This window comes from Silurus meridionalis, chromosome 2 (assembly GCF_014805685.1).
Source record: "Silurus meridionalis isolate SWU-2019-XX chromosome 2, ASM1480568v1, whole genome shotgun sequence".
NCBI classification, from domain to species: Eukaryota; Metazoa; Chordata; class Actinopteri; order Siluriformes; family Siluridae; genus Silurus; species Silurus meridionalis.
In genome coordinates, this window is record NC_060885.1 from 34200963 (window position 1) to 34218282 (window position 17320).

At 38.2% G+C, this 17320-nt stretch overlaps 1 protein-coding gene across 5 annotated transcripts in view; it reads right to left on the reverse strand.

The window, feature by feature from the left end:
• Window positions 1–17320, reverse strand: part of LOC124401206 (arginyl-tRNA--protein transferase 1) — a 59491-nt gene that overhangs the window by 41836 nt on the left and 335 nt on the right. Inside the window, exons 2-8 of one of the 5 annotated variants that reach the window (XM_046873311.1) lie at window positions 14545–14815; window positions 9549–9612; window positions 9002–9064; window positions 8764–8879; window positions 8341–8439; window positions 7013–7219; window positions 1778–1992 (exon numbers count right to left, since the gene is read on the reverse strand). In XM_046873311.1, coding sequence (XP_046729267.1) covers window positions 1778–1992; window positions 7013–7219; window positions 8341–8439; window positions 8764–8879; window positions 9002–9064; window positions 9549–9612; window positions 14545–14629 — 849 coding nt within the window. In that variant the 5' untranslated portion in view covers window positions 14630–14815. Of the gene's footprint in view, window positions 1–1777; window positions 1993–7012; window positions 7220–8340; window positions 8440–8763; window positions 8880–9001; window positions 9065–9548; window positions 9613–12803; window positions 13008–14544; window positions 14816–17320 lie in introns of those variants that run through there. The other 4 variants (XM_046873302.1, XM_046873292.1, XM_046873328.1 and 1 more) reach the window with 4 other exon arrangements.

Below are 17320 nucleotides of genomic sequence, written 5' to 3' on the forward strand. Positions count from 1 at the left end.
ACTCGTTTAAGATTTATTTTGTTTGGCCTTTATGTAGATTCCAGTATTAATATGGGGGAAATACTACATTTGCTTTTAACAGGGGTAGTAACTTTTTGCTTGACTTGCATACACCAAAGGTCTGGGTGTTTATTCTGATATTTGGCATAAAAATAAGACAGAGAAACCACAATACACCAAGCATCATCTTTCTGACACTAACTGCACCAGGAACGCTGCAGGAACACGACGGGACGAAAGCAGACTCTGGAAAAGCCGAATATTTTAAAAGTCGGCTGTGATATAAGATTTATCTGTACTTACACTGCCCCCTAGAGGAAACTAAGTCAAAGCATGAATTGAATTTTACTACAATGTCCTCTCACGGGACGGTCCTTTCCTACAGATAATGTTTCAGTGTTAAACGTCTCTCATTTTAGTATGTCTCTATGATTACAAACAGAATGTGTGTTTTATAGTGTTTTAAAACTATCACACGGCCACACGGAGTACGCTCACACACGCAAATGTACGTATGTAGAGAATATTAAATTTTATTTGCAAAAAAAAAAAAAAAGTTTGTTTTGGACAATTTCAAACAAACACCCGTTGCAGGAAAGTGATAAATTATAGACATAATGATGATCAAGTCTTCTCAGATGTAATTCAATATGAGTAAAGATAATATTAGATGTAAGTGAATATTCAGAAATTGGGAAAGCGATGATTTATAGTCTGTGGTGTATTGCGTCAGGTAATGCTTATCGAACGCTTCCAAAAGGAACAATTCAATCAGTTCATTCTGTTTATTAGCTGAGTGACAAATGACTGCTGGAATATGTCAGGGGTTTCCTGTGTCCCAGGGTTTCAGCTTGACACAATGCAAGGATAATGGTGCAAGCAGCAATCAAAATCTTGGCCTGAGTTGCTCCGAATTATAAAAGACGACGTGAACATGATTGAAATCTAAAGTCAAATTCCAGTAATGAATGAAGTCTGTGCCAATCTGATCCACTGGGGAAGAGACGATATAAATGAAAATATTCAGTGATTTTGGTAATTTTATCTCTCGAGGTTTGGCTCGCGTGTATAACCCCTGCTGGCTGACTCCCCTCACTGTAACTTGGTAAAAGGTCATCGTACTGGAAAACGTCTTGAAAAACACGCAAAAGTGATTAAAAACAGCGACAATGTTTTCTCTCTAATTTGCGTGTGTGAGCGTACTCCGTGTGATCGAGTGCGTTCGGGGTGAGGTCGATTGTGCATGAGTAAACATTTCATTAAGGCGCTGGTGCTGCACGTCTCGTTCGTTCAACTCTCTCAGGGCTTAATTGTCTCAGACAGCATCCCGAGCCGGCGCGATGATGAAGTGAGAAGAAGCCTGCAGAGGAAGTGTGTGATCTATCACATGTTAGCAGAAACTCCTCCGTTTCCGTTCTGCCAGCGAGTGATAGGTCAATACTAACACACTGGAGAGGGACTGCACTTTAACAGCACATGTCAAACACGATCTGGAAAAACCAATGAGGTTTTTTTTCGCCTTGTGTGCTGCTGGACTGAATGCTTTCTGTATGAAATAAGTAACTGGCTTGAAGCAAAGCAGATAATAAATGTACACAGTGACCTTATGGAGATGAGGCTATCGTTATCGTGGCTTAAAAAAACTAACAACAAATATAGAGTAAAGATTTAAATCCTGACTGATCTCACCAAACCAACTGACATGAATCATTTCTCAATCTCGTCTTTTTCATTCAGCCATGTTTTAGTCCAAAACTACTTCTAGGTCATTTCTAACCTCTAAGCGATGAAGAGGATCATCAGGCAGCGAGTCGGTGATGAAGTCTTCTAGAGGTTTGGGCTGACTGGCGGCCGGAGTTGCAGGAGCAGGTTTAGGGTTTGTTAAAGTGTCTCCTCCATCTTGCTGCATTTGTTGCTCCTTCTGTAAACGTCGCTCTTTCCGGATATCCTTCGCCTTACGACATGGAGGTTTGCTTGGGTCTGCTCCTGCTCCTGAGTTGAAAGAAAAAGAGAGAGAGAGAAAAGAAAAGAAAGAAAGAAGTCAAGTCAAGTGGCTTTTATTGTCATTTTTACTATACACAGTGGTACACAGTACACAGTAAAAACTAAACAACGTTCCTCCGAAACCCTGGTGCTACACTAAACAACAAAACAACATAAAGTGCATCGAGTGCAGCCTGGTGCAAACAGTGCAAACAAAAGAACAGTACAGACAGACAGAGTGCAGACAGACAACACAAGACAAAGACAAAAGACAAAAACCAAGTATAGCGCCGACTAGTAAACCTACTGTATACTTACATATACAGTACTGTGTGAGGAGAAATGTAAAAACTATACCCAGGAGAAAGTACAAACAGAACAGAGCAATGTAATATGAAAGCAAGAAAGCAAGAAAGAAAGAAAGAAAGTATAGCTTTTATCATTAGTTTACCGAACGAAACTTTACAGAAGGAAGCTTTATAGAAGGGAGCATTTTTATAGAAATCTTTACAGAATATAGATTACTGAATGGGAATTTGGAGAATGCACTTTACAGAAAGCATCTTTCTGCAGTTTGGCAGTGGAGAGATTTATACCATTGTTGGATGCTGACATGAAAATTAAAAAGTGGGTGTTTCCCCCCAAACATTCTGAAAACAGAGGACATTATAGTGAAAAGGGGGAAAATGCTATAATGGACAGCAGACACTGTGTGAATTCTACATTTGGAGCTATTTTGCTGGGTGTGAGAGCATGTTTCCAATTGCTATGTGCCGGGTAGCTGCAGGGCTTTGGGTATGCATGCCTGTACTTGCGTGTTTAAAAGAAAGAAAAGAAAAAAAAAAAAAAGTTCTTATAGTTCTTCCAGCAGATTGTGAAAGCAATCCAAGATGGTCCATGTGCATGCATATGGAAGCCACATGGCGGGGCGGGCGTACACGTGTGTAATGTGCAAAGCCGTCTCTCCGTTGCCAAAGGAGGCTTCAAGCTCACTGCACTGAATAAAGGGTTTCGGTCCTTCCGTGGACATGGAACTCATTTTCCCGTCCTCCGACAACATGACATCATTGTAGCCGAGGCTGTAAAACAACATGCACTCTGTTCACTGGCTCCTGCTGCCTTTTTTTTTTTTTTTAGAACTTTTCAGATTTAAATGGAAGCAGGGAGGAGGACTTTGCTCAGGCCTGGAGCTCCCTGGACCAAAACACGGGTATTCCTGGACTGCGTGAGGACAGGAAAAAACTAATAAAAGGTGGAGAGGGTGAGGGTCTGAGAGTAATATTCACCACACACCAGATGTGGCTATATTATTATGGATAATAGATTAAATTGTCGTATTATTCACCACTCTTGGCAGCGGTAGAACCAAATCTTTAGACCTAACTCTAAGAACGCTCCAATTCCATACTTTTCCAGATCAGATTTCAGATTTCTGAAATCCAAATCCTAATGTTTTCTGAAAACAAACAGCAAAAAAGTGACATGCTGTGCACGGATGGAAAGAGGCTTTCCTCAATTGATTTTACAGTGCCCTGCGTACTCCTCCTCCTCCTCCTTCTACTCTGCTTCTTTCTGGGCTGAAGCCAGAGCCCAAGAGCAAAAGTTTACACACTGACATCCTGTTTGGAGCAATAAGGAAAGCAAAGCCATTTCCTGCCTGGACCCGTGCCAGCTGCCCACATACCCACTGCCGGCCCCGTCAGCCTCCAAGAGTGAGCCAGAGAGATCCGGAAGCACGAAAACCCAAATGCTACCCGATACGCAGAGTGCGATTGAAAGGAACAGTCCGGAAAATTGTGGGTAATAAATCATGGTGGAATGGACCAGTCAGAACAGAACCAGGGTGATCGCACACGCTGGTTATTTTTGGTGCTGTTCCTAAAGTGTGCTACTTTAAAAGTGAAATAAAACCCCAGAATTATCTGAATGTTCTGCAGCATTGAGACAGAAACAAATACGCTGTTTATTATTCATTCAAGACCACAAATAAATTGTAGTCAGCTTTGCTTAGGCTTTTGATATATTCTGTTTGAAACATGTCTGAAGTTCGTTTCCAGATGACGCACGATGGTCAGTGATGCAGCAGCTTATATGACGATTTATTTTCCCTCTCGCCTTCCACTCGCCTCAGATTCTGTTCCTCTAAAAAAATTAGAGCTAAATAAAGGGAAGGATTCTGGCTGAGGCTGTAAACGCGAGGAGGTGAGGTCCACCGGTCCTTTTTTTATTTCTTTAGGTAAAAATGGGTAAACACGAGCAGAAGAGGCAGACCAGACGCTGGGTCGCTTCCAGAGCAGAGGCCTGGGCCCTGTTACTGCCTGCTCGACGTCCGTAGCCACTTTAGAGCCGAGCGCATGCATGATAGCAGAAACATTACAGGTCGTTTTCGTCATTGAAGATCCGTCTCTGACGCACCCAATGGCGTCTGGCATATGAACAGACTGTTGTGAAGGGTCAAATAGAGAAACATCTCCCAAGAGACATACGCAATGTACAGGGAGGGGATAAAGACAGACAGATTTGTTCCTCTTGAAGACAGATTCTCCCTTTTAAGCCATTAACACATCATAAAGACCCAGAACTGTCATTTGCCTTTGCCAGTCAGGTGTGAATATATACATCCCACTCACCAGAAAAAGTGCTTACTCAGTGCATGCACCATTGCCACCACTGGTACACACTATTACCAATCTACATCAGAAACAAAATAAGTAACACACACACACAGACACACACCTCCCAAGGGGGCCATGAAGGTGTATATTTAGTGTGCAGCTAAAGCATTTCTGGATGAGTGGCACTATATTTTACAAGAGAGGAAAACTCAGGAAGTGAAGGACGGGGAGGTGGAGAGCGGAAAGACACTTACTACTAGTAACAAAGTCTTACGCAGGATTATAAACACACACACTCACAAAGACACATATTCTGTATCATTCTGGATAAACATTAAGTCTAGTGCTAAACTATTAGTAAAGCTAGTTAGAGGAATAGTGTTTATGTCTTAGCTCACGCTGAATACAGAAGAGAAATAACTTCCTGTTTCACTGAAGTGCGAGTCATCTTCATAAATACAATATCAGACCCAACTTCCTCATGCATGTAGAGAATGAGAAAAATCCAGCGATGACTATTATAAAAAATATATCTACGTGCCTGAACATGCTGATGGAACCTGAAGCAGTGTGTGGTTTTCTCCCAGGAATACTGAGGAGAATTAGGATCATAATTAGATTTAATATCAGGAGTAGCAAAGCATTTCTATGATACAGGATATGAAACAGTATGTAGACTAATGGAGAACAATTCTCCAATATACAATAGTAGTATTGATTGAATAATTTTAAACTTTGCAGATAAATAAATGATTTTAAAACTAAAAACACTATAAAAATAAAATATTGAGTACAGGACTGTAATTATAGTCCATTATCAATTCAATTTCAGAAGTTTAAACAGATATATCGACTTGTGAAGCCCTACTTAGGCAAAAACCTTAATTCACCAACCAAATCCAGAATTAGGGGCCACCAACACCACCAAATTTGGTGTAAATTCATAGCACTTGGGGTTCATGAAGAATATAGGCTGAATTTTTTAATTAAAAAATTGAACATCTGGCTGGATATCTCTACAGGACAATGATCCAAAGCTTATGTCCAAACAGGTCACAATAATAGTTTAATGACCGCAGTATTAAGTGTTCGACACGACCTTCCCAGACCCCTGACCCTAAACTCCACTGAAAACATGCTGATTGTGCTGAAGAAGAGAATCCACAAAACAAGACCCTCATTTATTTTTTACATCAAATCTGAAACATTTTTAATACGAGCACAAAGTTAAAAACAATACAGAAATAATAAACATTAAAGCCAATTATAAAATAAACAATAAGCTGAAATATATTGATTATTTATTACTTAAATATTAATGTATGATTAATCATTCATAATGATAAGCTTACAACAAGAGTTAAAAATATAAAATAATAATATAAAACTATGTTTATAGTCAATATATTTATAGTTTATAGCTATTAATAAAAAGTTTTTGCTGTGCAGTGTGTGTGTGTGTGTGTGTGTGTGTGTGTGTGTGTGTGTGTGTGAGAGAGAGAGCAAAAACGCATATCCAGACACCAGAAAGTCTCCTATAAATTCCTGCTCATGTAGAAAACCTGTGTAATATCAATCACTTAACTCCATCTGTGTTCAGGGCAATAAAGTCGTAAAGGTGCTCATAAAGTCTGTTACCGTAAATTTGTCACCAGGTGTTTTCCGCTCTGAAAGTGGGGGGCAGGGGGTGTTATGGGGGCGGGGGATAGAGCTTGTTCTTCTCCTTCAGGGAGCATCTCTAAATCTTTGCTGTTTCCGGAACATTCCTGGGCTGCTCATTTCGCTGAGGTGTGGAAGCACTGTATTTCATACAGACATATTGTTGGTTGTTAATCACACTAAGTGATGTGAAAGTCGGAATCCTGGTCAGTTTTTTTCTAGAATCAGATTTCGAATTTTACTTTCGCTGAAGGTCAAATCTTTGACACATGACCTGTGAGCATTATGAGGAGGTTTTCTTTCTTTATATAGTGTTGGAAAAATACAAACATGCAACGCGACAGAAGAAAGGAAAAAAAAAAAAAGCAAACCTTGTGCATGTGTGTGTTTGTGGGTATCTGCTGCCCCCTAGAGGACTGATGTAGAAGTTCTCCCCTGAAACACCCCACCGTTCAGGTACTTCCCAAAGTAGTTTGCTATCATCTGAGGTAATTTATTTGTTTAATTAAGTTGCTGAGGAGCACATGATTAGTATTTAGGTCAGAATGAATAAATAAAAACTAAATTTAAGTGTCATTTTTTCCCCCCATAACTGTATATTAGAGTAATTTGGGGGATTTCTATTAAGAGCCTCATTTGCCAAAACAGGACACTTTTCATTAAGTCATATTTATTTGTGTTTATATGTCCAAATCCATCTAACAATAATTTCTAATACACTTACATTTGCGGAATTTTTCGTGCGTGAAGCTCACCTGGTTTAGGCGTGACGCGTGGACTCTTCCCTGCTGCTGCTGAAACAGTTTTCTCTCTTAAACTCTCCGATGTTAAAGGTTTGGCATCGGTGTCTTCCTCGACGCTGATAGGGACGATCGGATGCTCCACCTGAGCGTGCTGGATTTCCACAGGATGCAGCGGAGGAACTTCTCCACCCTCTTCAACCATGGAGTCCATTCGCTCACCTACACATTAATAATCAATATAATTCAAAATATCAATATCAGCTTTTCCATCAACATCTGCTAAAACACAAATCAATATGAAATTAACTACATGTTAGTGGGCCAGTAAATAAGGTCTGTCCATGAAAAGAGACACTCTGACAATCCCCTCTACAACACCAACACCATGTGAAAGCCTGGAGTGAAATTAAAGAAATCTTTTGGATAATGGTCAAATGAAGCAAATCCAGAATCATTTTTATTTTCACAGAAAAGATTAGCTCAACATTTTCACAAACGAATCAGGGACCGAGAGACCCACCAGGAGCCTGGGACATTGTTATGACAGATCCCTCACAAACTGTTTAACCTCCTTCCATCAAGAAGATACAGATACAGAGATACAGGAACATACACACCAGAACCAGATGATGCAAGACACTTGTAGCCACAGCTACACCAGAGATGTAAAAATCAGAAGACTCATCTGAGCAAGCACAAGTGGCAAACCAGCATGAAGCCATTGTTAGCCAAGAGCAGTCTGGAGGATGGAGGATGTGAATTATAAAAAAATAGGCTACAATGTGCAAGGAGATGTGTTAGAGACACACTGGACTCCGTTAACATCTGAACTTAGTGATAATACTTAACAACCCTGAAGATGCCACTACTATTTCACCAGAAGTCTCGAGGACTTGAGCAATTCTCAGGATTTAATCACTACTGGAAAAACTATTCCTACATCAAACTTCTGATTAAACGTTATGTTTGTGTTTCCATGTTGTTGTAAGTCACACTCAGGGCTATAAAGTGTGAACCATAGGATCATTCTAGTTAGATATAAATTTGAGGATTCTTAAAGGACACACACGCAGTTTGATGACACGTATGATTAAAGTTTGTGCAGTCGTTTGCACATGCAAGCACTATATAACCCGTCTCTGCTACGCTCTAATTTTATCTCCATCCACTTCACTAAGGTTTGCTTTGACTTTCTTTTCCCCTGAGAGAATTCCACACACTGCTCCTTTTTCATATCATCCAGTTCTATGAACTCAAAGATCAAAACCCCTCATGAGCCATAAAGATTAGAATGAGCGGAAGAAATGATGTTCAGTCGTAGCACAGCACAGAAAGCGCACCTGAGAGAAATGTCTGCGATATTCCAGCAGCTGTAGCCACTGTCCGCTGAAGAGACGAAACGAGAGGCTTTAGGAAGCCAGCGATGTCTGAGAACACACCTAAGATTGCACGTCCAGAAACAAATTGGAGTTCTTAAAGAGTGACAGAAGCTACATCTGTAGGAAAGGCATGCCCCCTATATGTTCTTAATATTTCACTGTGGGCTATAAAATACACTCAAACTAGACTGGAGCTTAAAAACAGGCCACCAGAATATCTGCTGTTTCTACATTTTCACTCTGTCCACATCAGAAACGACTCTCATGTTACTTCATATATCTAAAGCTGTCAATAAACCAACCATCAGGTTTTTTAACATGGAAACAGAATTTTAAAAAAGACAGCTCTCCCCGTATTCCAAGAACTAGGATGAAGAAACACACCATCACAAGGAGCGTCACACGGGCCTGCTGGCATCTCCCCTTTCGACAGGAACTTCGTCACCTTCTTCAAGATCTTCTTATGAGTCTTTGAAGGATGGAATTTTAAGGCATGGCACCTTCAACAGATCAACACACCAAGTATTAGTCTGGTACATCAAGATTGTCCTACATACATCTACTTACTGTGTGTGTGTGTGTGTGTGTGTGTGTGTGTGTGTGTATTAATTGATATATTTACCTGATAGTGTACTGTGGACAGCAGGTCTTGTTCATGACAGGTTTGTAAACATACTTTCCACTTCTAAAGATAAAAGTTAGCATCATTAACAGTAAGAAATAAACATGATAAATGATTAAAAAAAAGTAAATAAAAAGTAAAGTATAAAGTATACATACAGTGCAGAGCTTAATACAAAAGCAAATAAATTCCCCTAATAATCATATCTCATTCTAAATTAATAAAAGGTTAGAACATTCTTTTCCCCCAGAATGCATGAGGATTTTCCAGAACAATCTCTAGGAAGATTATTTTATTGCATTGTTGAGGAGCTCTAACTGCATGGATCTTGAGAACTAAGTAGCAGTCCAATAGAACACACACTCATAACTTTTTAATGTGGGAATCGTTTGTCTCATCGTAAATATTAAATCGCAAAATTTCTTCATTCGACTTTTTTTCTTATATAAATAATGGTGATGATTTTTTTGTATTAAATCAGATTACATCATTACATCTCCATGTGGAGAGATTGAAGTATTAAACTATTAAAAAGATTTATATCTACCTTCTCCATCCCCTGTCAATGAGGTCTTGGTAGTCCTGGACGTTCATTGAATGGGCCCACATACCTGCATGCAAGTAACAAAAAAGTAATAATTATCAAAGTACTACAGGCAAAGAACTGAGATGAATACCAGACTAAACTAAAAATAAAAATGTACATATTTATTCCAAAATGGCTTACAAACTACATGTTTGTTATCTAACACACAATATGGACAGTAAGATGTGAGAATGTGCTTTTTGGGGGAGTGGGAGCTCAGTGGTTAAGGCTCTGGGTTACTGATCGGAAGGTCGAGGGTTCAAGCCCCAGTATCGCCAAGCTGCCACTCTTGGGCCCTTGAGCAAGGCCCTTAACCCTCTGTGCTCCAGGGGCGCAGTATCATGGCCGACCCTGCGCTCTGACCTCAGCTTCTGAACAAGCTGGGATATGAAGAACAAATTTCACTGTGCTGTAACATATATATGACAAATACAGGCTATTCTTCTTCTTTTTGAGCATCCAATTCCATATTTAGCCACTCTTCTGGCAAGATGTTCTACTAAATGTTGTAGTGTGCTTGTGTAGAATTTATTCATCCAAAAGTGTGTTAGTAAAGTCAGGTAGTGATGCAGGTGAGAAGGCGAGGAGCCCTGGGGTGCAGTCAGCATTCACATTCTTCCCAAAGGAATTCAATAGGGTTGGAGCTCTACAGCAGATGTTCCACTCCACCTCATGTAAAGCATCTGGGTGGTAAATTCAGGTGTCCCAATACTTTTGTCGATATTGTGGGGGTTTTTTTCCTCCAAAAAATACATACACATTTAAATGAATACATGCATTATTGGTGTGGAGTTAAAAAGGCTTCCTGTGCTCAAATTAAGGGTGTAATAATGCATCATGACTCGCATCATCTTCATGGAAATTCTATTAATTATGCATCTGACGCAAATTGTATTGTTTGATGATTAGAGGACGCAATCTGCACAAACCATCCAGTCCAAATATACAGAGAGCATGCTGGATCTGCACAACAGGCACGCAGGATAGGTTACACATATAACAGTTTCAAATATTGCTTCAAAACAAGCCTAGTCACACACCAAGTCCTCAGTCAACATGGAAAACGTTTATTCCCTCTTTTCTTTCAGCTGTGAGCTGAAACTGAACAATGACGAAGTACAAGAGCCTGCTGATTGCATTCAGGTATAACAGAAATGAGGGTAAGGGATATAATTGGTAGAACAGAAAGCAGATAAAATAGATAAATAAATAAATAAACAACCAAATATATAAACATAAGCACTAGAAACCATAACATAATTCTATTAATGGGTTTTCATTAAAAAACATAATTTTTTATATTGGGAGACATCATTTCTGTGCTAACAGCTCTGTCCTGTTCTTCTTAGTAATTTAATTTTCTGATGATCTGCTTTGTCTTGTTCCTTCTCTGCTCCTAACCTCTGTTCATGTTATAATCAATCCAAAGTGCACTCTTTTCTGGGAAGGGTTATTTGTTGGAAAGAAAATGCTGAGCACCAGTAAAATGATCTGTGAGCAATTTCAAAGTAACAATGGGCTTTGTCGATCAAGCTGGATAAAAAAGCATTCATTTCAAAATCAGTCATATTTATTTAGAAAACATTCATATTCATGAAAATCATTTATATCCTATTCATGCTCTTAAATGTAAAGGTGTGTAAACTAATGTAAACCTCGACTTTATCAACTACAAAATTATAGAAATGTGCATGGATTACTGGACTTTTTGTATATAGAGATTAATGTCGTGTTTTAATTGCTTCCTTGTATTACGTTCACACACTGTGCAAATTAAACACCCGTGTTAAAAATCTGTGGAGTTTTTATCAAGTAGAAAATCCTCATGCCTGTTCAGTAGGTCAGGGATACAAATGCCACTGAGAGCTTTTTGTGAAAAGTTAAAGGATGATGTATTATAAAAATAAATGTACACAAATCCATAAATAAATAAGAATAAAACTAATCATTTGATTGTTGCATTAAAAATTCCATCATAGAAACAGTGGACAAGCTTCAGCACTCATCCATTTTATTAGTAATATTAGATATTATTGATTCAAAATAACTGCTGATTTCCTGCTCCCAGCTGTGATCGTTTATAGAGTTCTATGGATGGAGAAATCAAGCTGCATCAGTAATACACTTCATGAGTGAATATCAGATCACCTGCTTGAAACATTAAACGCAAATAGAACACAACCAAGATGTTGAAGAAAAAAAAAGGAAAGTTTTCTTTTGCCAACAAGTCTATACTTATTGTTACTCATGCAACAACATCCTCACATTACACTTCCAACAGGAAGGAAGCTATGGACGACAAATTATTTGACTCTTGACCTTGGTGTGACTCCAAAATCTGATCACGGACACTCTGATTGGACGAATTATCTGGGGTTTTTAAAGCATCTGTGACCTAATACTTGTTTTATACCATCAGTGGGAAACATGCTTCATTTGTGACCTTCTGACAGATCAGTACCAACCATCATTGGTATTCTCCTGTTAAAACACACCATCCATTCTTCTCTTTTTCTTTTTTTCACACAACTTTCCATTAAGTCGAGACACTTGTGAAAATAACTTTTTTATATCTGTATAAGTGGAAAAATCTCAGTATTTGATGATGTGGAGGTTTTCGTGGTGGACTAAATGAAAAGTGGTGTCTGTTTCTGGTACAGAGGAAATACTTCTTTATCTTATTCAGATGCATTTTGTTCTTGTGTGTTTCAGTTTCTTTTCAGAGTAGGCCACATACACACACCCACACACACCAACACCACTAGAACACACACACACACACACCACCAGAACACACACAACACTGACATGTCAATAAAGATGCACATGTTAATGCAATCTCATCTCCCAAAACTGTCTAGCAACACTTTAAAGTTGAATATATACAATTCTGGTGATGTTATTGCTCAATATCTGTAAAACAAATACAACAAAACGAGATGTTTCGATGTGAAGCTAGTCAGCTCCAGAGCTCCAGAGCTAGCATACCTCTCCCAGGACATCACTGTAAATGTAACAGTAAGAGCAGAAACAGATACAGAGTCCAAATGGGTTTTATTGTTAGAATTATTCAATTAGACTTTTTAAATCATATTTATGATTATTTCCAAACACGTCAGCGGAAGTGAGATCTTTTTTTTTCCAGAAGCTGTGAAAGTGCCTGCTCTAATGTCAAGATAGAGCCGGGAACACATCCGGGTGCTGCCGGTCACTCACCGTGTGAAAAATTGCCCTGAGCGTTTTTACAGTAACCGCAGCGGTGTCCATCATCACCCCCGAAATACTCCACTATACTGAAAGATCCAGCAGAAGCCATGTCGCTCTTCTGGACCTTTATCAAAGATCTGCCTCTCTCCTGTTGGTCTCTCTGCTAACGCTTATGATATCTACAGGAAGGCGGGGTTGCCAGATTGGGTTGCCAGATTAAAATCCCTCCCCACACTTAAGTGATCCACCTCTTTCGTGTACACTGAACATACATTTCTAATGCCTTGAAAAGCAACGTTAATACTGCTTTATTAAAATTTCAATGCAGCTAATTCCCACCTTCTGGCCTCACTACTATACCAGCCTTTAAATAAATACATATCTTAATACAGAAAACCAGCATGATCAGCATGGAGCTTTCAGTTTGTGCACAACACATGCATGTCTTCTACACTGTACAGTGATCATTCCCCCAATACTCCACTCATTCTGGACTAACCTGAGATGATTTGGGGAATTTACCTTAATGGGTGAGAAAAATTATCCAAATCATCCCCATACAAACCTGTGAACTGATACTGGTAATGATAACAACACCTGACAATATCTCCAAGTCTTAGTGCTTCAGTGTTCGGACCCCTAAGAATACCAGATCCCAGATCTCTATGTACAGGAGATATGAAGCGCTAGGACCAAATAACAGGAGACACACTAAATAAAAGTGAGAATACTGATTTTATTGAAGAGAAAATATGATCATTCAATATGAAATGGGCTTCAACACCAGAATTTACCTGCAAATCAAACAAAAATAAGACACAATTAGACTAAATACAATAAAAAATTTGAATATAAATATATAATTAATTTGGACTAAAGCCACTAGATGCAATTTATTATATTAAAAGCACAACACTGTAGACGAGGAATGATGATTACATCTGGTGCAAAGAGCAAAAGTAAAAAAAAAAATTATTTGATGATTGAATAAGTAAACAAACACCAAAACACACTAAATTTAAACAGGAAAAAGTCCCAGTCGTTACACATCACACGCTCCAGAGACACAATTACACAACAGGTAATACACACGATGCAGGAGGTGAAAATCACGTGGCGTCTGATAACTCACGTTCTATGATTAATGTAAATGTTAGTTGACACTAATAAATATTCACACTTACCCTGAACGCGTCCACGGTGAACGTGATGGAAAATGTTTTCAGAATACAACATAAAGCCAATTTACACTAAAGATGATCCTCATTACTTTATCATATGGGGAAAAGATCAGACAAAATAACAAACACCAATAACTTTATATACTGTTTTATTCAGACTAACTTATTAATCATTACTAAATGATCTTCTGCAACCAACACTGCTAAACACACGTGCTAATAATCACAATTACAAATTAGATTATAAGATTAGACAATGTTATAAATTCTATTAAAGTACTTTGTGAAACTTTTATAAGATGAATGGACTGTGTACACATTTTTACAATATAAAACTATAAAATAGGCTTTTTTTTGTTTTTTTTACCAGGACCACATACACTTGAATCTACTGACTGAAACCTGACTGTTTAAACCAGAACTTATTGTTCCACAACATTGTGAAACATGTTTCCAGCCCAAAACCAACACAGGAACCAGGAACCACATGCTGTTGGGGAAACCAAATGCATCTATTCCTTATCCACTTGACACAATGAGCAGACCTGCTGACCTGAATGTCCACTTACCATATGAGACTTTTCCCCATGAGCTCTTACAGTATCCACAGGCATATCCAGCTTTCACTCCTCTAACCTCCACTATGGAGTTCATGCTCCAGAAACACACTAATCAGGAGCCCACACTGCTGCTGAAACCTGCTCTAATATTTACTGTGTCCATATTTATATTGCAGAAGACCCCATGCTGTAGATCAGATAAGCTTCACAGCGGTTCTCCACCTCACTGCAGACTTCCGCGTCTGAGCAGGAAGAGATCCACCAGAGGAGATGCGTGGACCTGCAAACACAGCAAGGGAATGTGGGACATTGTGGAAATAAAATCCGCTCATAAAGCTATTTTCAAATACCAGCCTTCAAATACTGAGGTTTTATAGACACTTTTAGGCATTTTTTAATATATATTTTGTCGCTTGTCACGTGACTACGAGGAACACGAGTCGGTTCACCAAAATGAGTCGACTCTTTTAACTCGCAAGCGACTCAGTGTCATTTAAATCACAAGTCTGTGATTCCAAATTGAAGAACTTTTTATGAAGCGGTAACGCGTCCTTCTACAATAAAATCATTGTTTTGTTCTGTTCATTTCTTATTATTGAAATGCTTTCATAATCTCAAAGAGTCGAATCGTTTACAATCGACAGACTTGTGTTTATAGAGAAGGGAAAAGAATTTCCTTCTCCATCCTTCACCAGGCTGAGGTTCCATCTGCACTTCTCAAAGTCTCCATTTTTGCGAATTATTCATAACTAACAAGTAAAGGAGCTCATAAACAAGAAGTTTTAATAACTGTATTCAGGTTGTAAAGTGTTTACTCCAGTATAATGACATTGTAACAAAATTGCTGGACCTTTAATGTGAATGTGCTGAGTGTAGTTTCCTCCTGGGCTTCGGGAATTCAGAGGCTTTCTGTCCAGCCTGAAGATTCCCATCAATTCTCTTCTTTTTACAAGTATAAAGTTTTAATATCTTGATCAGGTTCACCCTGACTGGGGTTGTTATGTACACGTTTGGCCACTAAATGTCGCTAGATGTATAATGTTAGAAGGCATTTCCAATTAAATATTAACTTTTTTACATAAAAATGGTTAAATAAATTATTTTTAAAGTAGTATTTACAAAGAAAAAAAAAATCTGTCTTTGTACTGCACCGTCCTATATTTTATAGGCCACATTATAGCTGCTTTAGTTTGTTCTGGCTCCAGTATGGGGGATAGAAATAACTAATTATTGCTTCAGTTTGAATTATTATTATTATTATTATTATTATTATTGTTAATAATAATAATAATAATAATAAATGTACCCTAATTGCAATGAGTGTTGAATAATTATGTAAATGACCACTAGGGGGCTCTGTAGGCGAGTTCTGACTTCGAAGCCCAGCTATCCTACTGCACTGATGTAACTGAGTCCATGTATCCTGACAAGCTGCAGGGTTGCCACAACCGCTGATTCCGCTTTTTTCATTCTATTTTCCACGCATCTACAGTTTTCGTAAATCTGTTTTTTTAACTTTGATTAATATTATAGCATTTCATATAATTAAAAATTAAATATTAATGTGTTTAAGTTCATTTTCAGCAGCTTGGTAATCAGTTGGTGTTGAAATTTCAGCACCACTGCTGAGCCTGTGCAAAACCTGTAAACCTGTAAATCTGTCAATTAGAAATTCTATAAACCTTTAAACCTGTGCATCTGTAAACCTGTACACATGTCTCTTCTGTATATGATGGCAAACACATTGCTTCTAAATTCTCAAATCTGTTCAGTTAGAAGGTGACAGTTCGTTTTCTATAACAGTATCTGTAACATCTGGTTGATATTAATGTTCAGATTTTTGTGATGGTATTGTTTTGACACAAATCATTTACAGGGATCCTGTAACCCGGCAACAAGTAGAACAACAAGTAGAAGGTTAAAAGGTTTTGGCATAGAAAAAATGTGCAAGCTGAATAAACAAGTCCACTAAATATATATAAATATAAATGTGAAATATTAGGCAGAATGTACAGTAAGGTGTATATATATATATATATATATATATATATATATATATATATATATATATATATATATACACACACAAATAAGATGCAGATGTGTGTGAGGCAAAATATGTGTAAAGAATAAGGAGTAAAAAAAATACAATATGTAAAAAGGATCTATAATTTACAGAAGTTTAGTATTTTTTAGTGTTTAGTTTATTTTTTATACAAAGATACAGTAGTTTATTTTGGTTGGCTGCTGTATTTGGTATTTTATTTTAAAATACATGTTGATTCATCTTTGTCCAACCCTGCGCAGGGATTTCTCTGAACTCAAGCTCAAACATTTCATGTTGTACTTACTGTCCCTGAAATCCTGAACTAGTCACGAAATCCTGAACTAATCCTGAACTAGTTCTGTTTGAAATCCTGTACTAATCCTGAAAAAGTCCTGCAATCCTAAACTAGTTCTGAAATCCTGAACTAATCCTGAACTAGTCCTGAAATCCTGAACTAATCCTGAACTAATCCTGAACTAGTTCTTAAATCCTGAACTAATCCTGAACTAATCCTGAACTAGTTCTGAAATCTTGAACTAATCCTGAACTAATCCTGAACTAGTTCTGAAATCCTGAATTAATCCTGAACTAACCCTAAACTAGTTCTGAAATCTTGAACTAATCCTGACTAATCCTGAACAAGTCCTGCAATCCTAGACTAGTTCTGAAATCCTGAACTAACCCTGAACAAGTCCTGAGGCACTCGTGTTGCTCTTGGGTGTGTTCTGTGGGTGGATT